This window comes from Drosophila nasuta, chromosome 3 (genome assembly GCF_023558535.2).
Source record: "Drosophila nasuta strain 15112-1781.00 chromosome 3, ASM2355853v1, whole genome shotgun sequence".
NCBI lineage: Eukaryota > Metazoa > Arthropoda > Insecta > Diptera > Drosophilidae > Drosophila > Drosophila nasuta.
Genome location: NC_083457.1, coordinates 26,155,260 through 26,165,928, shown reverse-complemented (window position 1 = coordinate 26,165,928; position 10,669 = coordinate 26,155,260). Strand labels below are relative to the sequence as shown.

The following is a 10,669-nucleotide window of genomic DNA, read 5'->3' as shown; positions in this document are numbered from 1 at the left end:
ATTTTTGGGCAATACAAAAATAGAAACACTGTTTTCATTTATTGAAAAGAATTTACACTATAAACAATTGGATTTATTTACACGAAAAAAGTACAATTTTACATCTTAGAAATATTACAAACAATATTATTACAGTTAAACTCAACGTTATCATGAATAAAACTGAAATATTAATGTTAAAGTCATTTTGGTTTGCCGATTGTTTATAATCATATAAAGCTAATTTAGCAATTTCGGTATTTAAATTATCAATTACATAGTTGTTTAAAGTCTCTTCCGTATCAAACTCCACTTCAGGTTCTATCCTTTTGCTGTCGTTAAATGTTGTTTTACCTATCCATTCTATTTTTTCGCAGTGTAGTATTGGATTTTTTCTATTGTTAATTACTTTGGAGAACAACTTTAAATTGCTACTTGCTAGCCTAATAGGTAATTCTTTGTTTAGATTCTTAAATTCAGAAATTCTATTTAAATTATTTAATAACACAGATTTGTGGGAATTCATTGCAAAATCTAAAATGGTTGTTAAAAGCCAGAAACAAGCTTTTTCCATATAAGACGAGTCTAAGCAATTCGAGTCCCCATAAACAGCTATGCGACCTTCAGAATGTTTTTCGCTCTTGTCATGCAGTAAAATTCGATTCTTTAAGACCGCTCGATCAACCGAATTGTCAAATAACTCCACATCATCAGCTGCATTCGGAGAGTCCGGAAAGAGATTGGATAATTTTATCGTCTGCCGAGACTCAAGGGTTGTTTGAAATAACCCCATTATAGGTACAAATTGTTTTGACTCCGTATTCGATGTTTTCCCATTTGCCATAACCTTTAAAATAAAGAAATGAATGAGAATAATTAAAAATAATGAATAGTTTTTATGTTTATTTACCGATGCTCCTTGATCGTTTAAATTAGTTCCAATTACAACATCATCCGGATTGTTTGGAAATGTTGTAAGCGTAGTGCCACTAGCGTAATACATTGCATGATCGCCAAGTTTAAAGTAACCCTCGCCAACAAAATCGCCAAATGATATTCCAAATTGACCCAAAAGATCGTTTAAGGCAGGAATATTAGTTCCTCCAGTATCTGGAATCCACCATTGTCTGCTGTTTTCATCAAAGAACTTTATATTCCGCATTACCGTTGTGTTATACCAATCCGCAAACACTATGACACTCAGACCATCTTTATAAACATATTGGCCAAGTTTGGTAATTTCTTCATTAAAAAATTCTTCCTCCGGATCGATAATAAGTAGGACTCCATAATCAAGAGGGTTAAAACATGTGTAAGGTTCTCTCAAAACATCGATATAATATCCAGCGTTTCTTAAATGTATATAAGCATCTCGAAAATTTGTGTGAATATGGTCAGCTCTCCAATCCAAAAGATCTGCTTTAATTTTTAAATTGTCTCGTGGAATATATCCTGGTGGATATCTTAAACTATGATATTGATCCCATAAAATCCGTTTATGTCGAGGCGGTGTTGGCATAATTTTAATAGTAAGTGGCAGGCGTACTTCGCTCTCATGAGTTTGATTTGATCCAAAAGGATAACTTTCTATTAATACAATTAGGTAGCCTTTGGCGGTACCAGCATAATTCTCTCCGTCTTTGTTTACAGCTAAAATTATAGTATAAATTAAAAGGTTTTAATGTTTAAATTATTAGGGGAATTAAATTGCTAGCAAATTTATAAATTTAAAAGTGAGTTACACTTACCTATATAAACTGCCATCCACCCAGTCCAAGGCCACATTAACGTTGAATATGATGTTGAAATGTTGAGATATTGGCCATAGTTTTCTGGATCTGGAATCCATTTTGGTTGACCAAGAACCTTTCCTGTTACTGATATGCCATTAAGAATTGTAACATTTACAATTGAGGCGACACTTCCATAGAATAAGGGTTGACTGCTATACGGCCACATGTAATTTGTGGTAAAATCAAGCGACGATGGTATAAGACTAATCTTGGGTTTGTAGGACAATAATAGTTGCATACTCCTCAGCAAATTAAGTTTTCCTTGTCCTTGCTCGAATATGTTGTAATTTGGAAGTTTCTCTGCGCCTTCGACCAAAACTTGTTTCAACGATGATGGATTTACTAAATTAACTTTATGTGAAGCTCCACTTCTTAACAAAGCTGCTACTCCAGCAACGACAGGTGATGAAACTGATGTTCCTGATAGACGTCTGCAACCTGCATGAACGTCACTTCCTTCCACCTGGCTACCATAAGTAACAATGTCCAATCCAGCTCTGCCATAGCCTAAAGGAAGTTCCCATGTTGTCATACCTCTTGAGCTGAATCTCGCAATTTTGTCCTCAAAATTGATGCTACCTACACCGATTACATCACTCTGGTCACCAGGATTGTTCAGAGTACCATATATAGGGCCGTCGTTGCCTGCGGCTGATATCATAATTATATTATTGGCTGATAATTCCAAGACCTTTTCAACGAATGGCAAGTCCATAAAATCGGGGCCGCCAATACTTAAATTGATTATGTTGACTTTTTTGTAGATAGCATAATTGAAGGCATCTAGGAACCAAGACGTATATGAGACCTGAGAGTTTGTGAAAACCTTATAGATATGCAATTCGGCGTCAGGAGCCAATCCCAGGCATTCTTTTGACGAAGCTATCACGCCTGCGACGAAAGTTCCGTGACTGACTCCATCATCCAATGACTTTTCGTTTGTCCAATTCGATCGCTCTTTAACATTTCGAAAATGAGGATGATTTTGTGTCAATCCAGTATCGAATATCGCCACTTTAACACCTTTTCCCGTAATGCCAAGTTTCCAAAGCACATCTGCATGAAGTGAGCCGGAGACATGATGCGAGTTCACAAGCTTTAAATGTTTTTTTCGCGTCACACCAAGAAGTTGTCGAGTATTACAGGTAAATGTGACGTTGGTGGTAGATGCCAGAAGCCGTTGAACACTACGTTGAGGGACTACTAATTTAACAGCAGGATGTTGTTTTATTGCTTCGAGAATGACTTCAATTGATGTCTGATTAGCGCTTGCTATGTACAAAATATCAAAATCACTTGGATATTGGCTAGCTATATTGCTCCGAGGTAAAATCGACCACTTCACCTAAAACGTAGAATGCAAAGTATATATTTTTGAAGACAATTATGCAAATGAACACTAATTTATACGCACATTTTGTTTATTAAGCCTTTTTTCGACGAAAGATTCTCGTATTTTTGTGTAATACTTCGAATGAAACTTTACTATGAACTCGTTGGGAACGGTGTTTACCACAAAGTCAAGACCCTCTGATGTCAATGGTTTTGTGGGTTCGACAGCACACTCAGTTAAGCAAAGGGCAAAAATTGTAGCAAGCCAAAAATGTAATTCTAATGCACTCATTTAACGAAATAGTATATATATTCTAAAAGTAAACAAAACATTTATGCGGCGAACAGCAGGCGTACGGGAGCAAACAATAATAATACTTGCACCGATGGAATGAAACATGCGATTATTGTTATCGACAATCGGTGGGTTTTTGACATTAAAATATCGATTTCAAATGTGAAAAGGATGTTCATGCAAACATCAAAAGTAATAATAGTGAGTATTAGAAAGAGAGAGAGAGAGAGAGAGAGAGAGAGGGACTATTAAAGCTGTAAGCTGTTTAAAATTCCAAGAACTTTGAAGTTTAACCAAATGGCGACTATCGGGGTTTTTCTATTTTGGTATATCCCGTAGGGGGCTAAAATGTATATTTTGGAAGTTGTGTTGACGGTCACATTGCAACACAAAAAAAAACCTTTTAGGAAAGCTAATATTTTAAAAATAATATTAATCCATCATGAACTAATTAATTCTTATATAAATAAAGTTTAAGTTTAATTTATAATATTAATTTTAAAAACAGTAAAAACATCTTTGTTTTAAGAACATTGTTGCAACGATATTGTTTCCGAATTTTAAAAGTGGTACACTTATTTTCATTATATTATATTATTTTTATTCTTAATTAAGAAATCAACCTTACTATGGGTGTGAGCAATAATCGCTTGAATTCGTTTTGAATTTTGAAAAAAAAAAATAATTTTTAAAATTAAATAAATAGTTTTTTTTGTGTGTTAAGTAAAAATTTAGGCATATAATTTTAAAAAGTTATCACTCAATACATAAATGAGATCTTCAGAAACACGGGTAGAAATAATAATATACATTAATATACATAGATTAAAGAGTATTAAAATTCCAGTGGTCGAACTAATATGTATTGGAATACTTTCGTTTATAAAAAAGATTTAATTTACAGGGTATGCTCTCGGTATTGTAAAACAGCACAATCTTAGTTTTTTTTTATATCTCGATGCTACCCACAATACAAATACTTCGGGAAAAGCTTTCAAAAAGCTCCAGAGGTAAAAGTGTTTTAAAGTTGGACATGCGCAATGTGAGTGAAAATGTTAAGGATAAATACAATTATACTTGTCACCCAGAATCATTGGTGTATTTTATAACTGATAAAGATAGCTGTTTACATTTACTTCCAGACAAATTAATTTGTTTAATAAAATACATACATGTTTATGTGAGATCGGTATACGGTCCGTTTGTTAATGGAATAAAAGATACAAGCTATAAAAGAAACTGAAGATGGTAAGTCGTGCAATTCGCTATTTCTGCTTCTGTTCTGAATGGTTTCAGCATATATGAACATGTATGTGCATATATCTATGCAAATATGTGTCTATAAAAGTGTGCAAAGTTCACATGCACATTTTTATTACACAAAATCATACATTTAACTATTTTCACATACTCGTACGTATACGTAATTTCATTTACTATTCATTAGTTCAATTTTCTCTGGATACTCGTATATGCGAAAGTATATGCTGTATACATACATATAGCACACATACACACACTACGTAATAATGCTTGAGTGTGTTTGTAAGTTTCAATCGTATTTGATAATTTTACTTATTTAAATTTAATATATTTATGTTGGTTTAACCACTACATATGTATTCCGACTTTTGAAATAAATATTTATTGGAAAAATTATGCAGGGTGTACAACTATGCATATATATATTCATACCTAAATCTCTTCATACGATATATAAATGTTTCGTAAATACATAATGATTTCATGTGTATCCGAGTAATTGTATTAACATACATTAACTCTATTTGATATTTAGTCATAAATATGTGTTTAGGCAGTTGAATTGAGTTAGTGAATTTCAAAATTGAGAATAAAATATGTTTAATTTGCTACACTAATTGTGCATAGATTAAATAAATACGTACATTCATAAGTACGCTGCAATGTATATTGGAGAATGGCTTAAGAGAACTTTCCTTGACAATTATTGGCAAACGCAACCAACATCTTAATCTTTTTGTTTACGAAATATTAAATATTGAATACTATTATGACTAATTAGTGTAATGGAAAAGTAAAATCTGGTAGTATATGGAATATAAAAAGAATATCATTAATTAAGCAAATACTCATATTCATTTCAATCGTAAGTAAACTTCTAATCTATAATTTAACAATAATAATTAAATAACTCGAATCCATGTTGTAAAATTCAGCTTAGTAAAATTAATTTTGATGCAGTCAGGTATGGCAGAGTAAAATTATGTGATAATATTAGAATTTATATTCAAAAAAATTTAGAATAAATTAATAATTTTGTAATTAATATTATACAGACTTATAACTTACTCGCTTTTAAATATAAATGATATTGTGGGGAATTCTTATTTTAATAAAGAAGACGAAAGAGCCGAGGTAGACATTGAGGCATATTTAGTATCGTATCATTTTTAAAGGCTATCACTCATCGCAGAAATATGACCTTCATAAATCCGGTCGGAAATATTGAGGGAGTGCTCTGCACCAAATTTATGCCGGTGAAACTAAACCATTAACGAATGCTCTTGACCCCTGAGTATAAACAATAAGAATATCTAACTAAAACAAAATTCAATTGTGTATTTTTTGTTGCAGATAACATACTTACCAAATCAATATCCGATGTGGCAGTGGAGTATTTATTTGTTGTCTATTATTATTTTGCTTAGCGGTGAGTACCCACAACATACACAAGAGAATATAATACCTGCATCGAACAATAGTATCCTTCAATAATATGAAAGAATGCGATTTGCTATATAGCACCCCTTCGAATCATCATAATTGGAACCCTCAAAAGAAATATTATTTAATTATTTGCTCTCACCTTTTCTTTTCTTACTGTCAAATAAAATAATAAAAATCATGTTAAATTTTTTTTATTTCGTTATTATTAGCCCCTGTCTCAGATGGATCATTCATAGCGTCTGATAATGATGCGCCCACTACTGCACCGAAATTCTTATCAAGGGGCCACCTTTACAAAGTAATAGTCGGAGAGACTATAGAATTGCCATGCAAGGTGCAAAATTTGGGATCATTTGTCCTGTTGTGGAGAAAGGGCTCTTCAGTTCTTACTGCCGGTCATTTAAAAATATCTCGTGACCAAAGGTTCAAAATCGTTGGAGACTACAATCTTCAGATTAATGGGGTTAAGACTCAAGATGCCGGCGATTATATATGCCAACTTGGGGACCAAGAAAATCGAGATCAAGTCCACACTGTTGAGATATTAGGTATTACAAAATTGAGTTAATCTCTATTCATTTTTAATAATTTAATTTTTCAATGTTTATAGTGCCACCAACATTAAGAGCACTTCCGCACAATGGGCAAGTGACTGCCCGTAAAGGAAGCACAGTTACTTTAGAGTGTAAGGCGTCGGGTAATCCAGTTCCCACAATATACTGGTTCAAAAAAGATGTTTACTCCGGACCGACACACTTATCTGATAGCTCAACATTGATATTAGAAAATGTGGACAGACACCATGCAGGAACTTATCAGTGCTCAGCTGACAATGGCGTTAAAGAACGCGTTTCAATGGACATTCAGCTGACAATTTTGTGTAAGTATTGGTATTTTTAGTACTTTTAAGTTCATTTTTGCTTATCATGAGATAAATATAAATTACATTTTGTATTGCAGCTCCTCCCGAAATAACTGTTGAGAAGGCTTGGGTTCATGCCTCTGAAGGATATGATATTGAACTCGTTTGTGTTGTTCATGGTGATGTTAATTCTGAGGTACGTTAATCTTAACCCAATTGTAGATAAATTATCCTACTAATATAATCTTCATTTACGTTATTTTCATAGATGTTATGGTATCAAAACTCATTCCTATTGGATCCAACGGATCGACGTTCAATGTACCCTCACGACGATAGATACAGCCTTATTATTAGAAATTTCCAGCCAACCGATTTTGGAAATTATAGTTGCGTGGCTGATAATGCACTGGGAAGAACAAAGAAATACATTGAGGTTTCCGGACGACCAGGGCCAGCAGATTTTATATCACCAGCCCTGAGCGGATTTCTAGATCACTACAATTTAACTTGGACAATAGAGTCCATACCGCCCTTAGACGAAATTAAGCTTTTATATCGAAGACTTCTGGTAAAATTTATATTAATATTGTATTAATTATATTAGAATAATATCGAGTCCATTATTATTGTATTTTAGATGAACGAAACGTACCAACATCCCGGAAAATGGCACGAGTATCATATTAAGCCCATCCCAATTCGGACTGATGGGACACATTATTTGATGTCATATGTAGTAAGGAACTTAGAGCACAATGCAGTATATGAAGCAATCGTTCAAGCTAAGAATAAATATGGATGGAACGAGGTTAGTATTGGAACAATTATTGAAAGTTTCTATATATTTACAATTACTTATAACATTTTTAACAATTTTAGATTAGCGACATTCACCAGTTTTATACCCGAAATCACGATCTTCTTTTGGACATTGATAGGGAATATAAAGTGGGAATGTCAGGCAGTAATCGAATATCAAAGACTTTAGCTGCAATAATTTTACCGTATTTGATGGTAACTAGATTTTTGTTGATATTCAATATTTAAATGTATTTATTTTTGGCAAATATAAGTTTAAAGGTGCCTTACTACGTATTTAGAATGTGTAAATATTTAAAAAAAAAAAAAAATAATAATATGAGTAGTTATTACAAATTTTGTTTATAAACCAATCTGTATAAATATATTAATTAATAGAGTAATACGATTTTAATTAAGTTTCTTTAACAAATTATTGAAAGGTCACAATTAAATATAGGTATAAAATATATTATGTAAGCATCATTTTGAGTTTTAAACTTTTTAACTACTTTACGAAATCATCGTCGCATTTCATGGTATAGGAAAAAATTAAACAGTCATTTCAATAACTAGAACAACATTATTATTCTAAGGATATACCATTTGTATAACAAAATAATATAAATTCAAAAATGTATAAATTATTTTATACTTAGAATTACATTTAATTAAAATGGATAACATATTTTATAACCTTAGGCCAAAAACAATATATTAAACATATAGATACATATACACAAGCAATTAATATTGAAAAAAATACTAAACTTGTTTTAAGAAACAAGACAATACCCATTATCTAAGTGTTCTATCCAACATTCATCTGTAGGATTCCAAAAATATCGAGCATGCATAAATAAATCTTGGTAAAGAAATGCATTGTTTTTATAAGATAACTCTCATTCTGCTGGTGTATTGCCGCATAAAACCCAGCGTAACAGAATTGTTAAAACAGCGCTCACATAAGTGGGTTCTCCCATAAGAAATATGAAAGCCGTTGAAACGAAAAGATTACAATGGCATTCTATCGCCAGATTCTATGAAAATATAAGTCGAGGGTAGACGTTTCCATAAATCAGAAGTTTTGTAGATATTTTTAGATTATTATTAAATAAATAGTCACCTACTCACTTTAATATTTTGTTTTCAAAAGAACAGAGTTTTATGAACTTATTATTAACGAGATATATTTCTATTTCCTTATTATTTTATAATTTCTTAATGAATATTAAAGAAGTTATACAATTTAAAACGAATACCTCTCGCTTATGTCAAAAACACAAAAATTTACACATAGTATAAGTTGATGTTGTGCATAATAATGTAACCTTGTAATAAATAACTAAGTCCATCAGATTAAAGAATGGTAAATAGGAAATAATGAACACATAAGAAATTATAATCAAACGCATTTAATAATAATATCCTTATAGTGAGAAAATTAAAAGTAGTTCATAGCAATGAAAAACGTAAGATATTTGTGTCGAAGTCATATTAATATAATTGATCTAATGGATCTGCCTGCTATTCCATAATAAGTGCTAAGAAACCCACTGTAAATACGTATTAAGAAACATTTAAACATCGGTTATAACAAACTAAACTGTTTCAACTGAAACACTTAGAAAGCAAAACGATGTGGTATAGATCACGAATGATGCAGAACACCACGAATTAAAAATTAATAAAGTGTAGTTCATCTCAAGCAATTATCTTCACACATAACTACACATTTTAGGCAACAAAAAATATAATTTGCTGGAGTAAAGTAGCAAACAAATAAGTAATTATAAAGGAACTAATGGAACGAGTTGAAAATTCAGACTTACTTACAAACAAAATCAATAAGAAATGTAAAAAAAGATTGTTAAACCAAGAAAGAAAACCATTAAAACTGCAGCTTATGTTGCACAGCTTGCCATCCAACCGCTCGATATCCATCAAAATTGCTCTTGCATCCAATCATCGCAATCAATGCAAAAGTGACTTTGAAATTCTAGTAGGAAAAATTTTCCAAAGATCAGGATTAAGGAAAACTCAAAGAGACCCAATGAACTAACTAAATTTGGTAGTTGTAAGGACGTAAAACCTTATATATCCTTCGACCTGACTTTAATTGACACAATGTTATTATTTTTAAACGATTTAAGTTCAAGGTGTAAGACGTTGATTATTCATAATCAATTTTTTGAGTTTATAATATAGTTACAAATTCGACCGCTTATATGGAGAAATATCTGAACCTAAATAATTATATAATTAATTATCGTAATATCTAATGTAAATATTCAAATTAACACAACCAAACATGTATTATAATTTGATTGATTTCGGTGAAACTTTTAAGTTATATTTAGTTATCATTCAGAAATAATTTCTGAAAAAAATTAATCCATTTTCAAAACCATACTATTCCATATATTAAGTTTCTGCCACTTTTCTTCATTTAAAAATATCATACAATTTTATATGACTCATTGGATATGTTTCAAGCTCATAGCTCATATTTCCATTAGAATTTAGAAAAAAATCAGAATGCTACAATTACATGAAATAAATGATTGATAATGAATATGCGTATAGAAATTTTAGGAAATGTCTTAATTAATCATATACTTCAAAAACTAAGGCACTCAAAAAATATACTTATACTATTACAAAATAACCAACTCAAAAAATAAAATATAAATATACATATTACAAATATTAAAAAATTTTAGAATATGTCGATGTAAATGTTTAATAAATAAAAATCATATCATTTTAATAAGTAATGATGACTTTGATTGTTAATGCCAGCCTTTTATTTATTATCCTTTTAATCCAAAAATTATTAGCTATGAAGTTTCCCCTTACATTATTCCTGAATCCATCTGCAAAAAGAAAACTCTCATG

The 10,669-nt window shown here is 31.2% G+C and overlaps 2 protein-coding genes across 2 annotated transcripts; one reads left to right on the top strand and one right to left on the bottom strand.

Annotated features, from left to right (window-relative positions):
* Positions 1–73: 73 nt before the first annotated feature.
* Positions 74–3,468, bottom strand: LOC132791410 (membrane-bound transcription factor site-1 protease). The gene is made up of 4 exons (XM_060800305.1): positions 3,187–3,468; positions 1,728–3,117; positions 890–1,629; positions 74–826 (listed from the first exon to the last, which is right to left on the bottom strand). Exons 1-4 carry the CDS (start codon positions 3,394–3,396, stop codon positions 74–76), a joined length of 3,093 nt encoding a protein of 1,030 aa, XP_060656288.1. The 5' UTR covers positions 3,397–3,468.
* A 1,013-nt stretch (positions 3,469–4,481) lies between these two features.
* On the top strand, positions 4,482–10,062 carry LOC132792533 (opioid-binding protein/cell adhesion molecule). The gene is made up of 8 exons (XM_060801956.1): positions 4,482–4,647; positions 6,016–6,091; positions 6,318–6,656; positions 6,719–6,988; positions 7,069–7,166; positions 7,239–7,541; positions 7,611–7,781; positions 7,853–10,062. Exons 1-8 carry the CDS (start codon positions 4,645–4,647, stop codon positions 8,018–8,020), a joined length of 1,428 nt encoding a protein of 475 aa, XP_060657939.1. The 5' UTR covers positions 4,482–4,644; the 3' UTR covers positions 8,021–10,062.
* Positions 10,063–10,669: the final 607 nt, after the last annotated feature.

Coding starts and splice junctions, on each gene's coding strand:
- LOC132791410 (XM_060800305.1), bottom strand. CDS start 3,396: ATGAGTGCATTAGAATTACATTTTTGGCTTGCTACAATTTTTGCCCTT. Junction 1,630..1,727: donor GTGGATGGCAGTTTATATAG/GTAAGTGTAACT, acceptor CTATAATTTTAG/CTGTAAACAAAGACGGAGAG. Junction 827..889: donor TAAACGATCAAGGAGCATCG/GTAAATAAACAT, acceptor TTTATTTTAAAG/GTTATGGCAAATGGGAAAAC.
- LOC132792533 (XM_060801956.1), top strand. Junction 6,092..6,317: donor TATTATTATTTTGCTTAGCG/GTGAGTACCCAC, acceptor CGTTATTATTAG/CCCCTGTCTCAGATGGATCA. Junction 6,657..6,718: donor CCACACTGTTGAGATATTAG/GTATTACAAAAT, acceptor CAATGTTTATAG/TGCCACCAACATTAAGAGCA.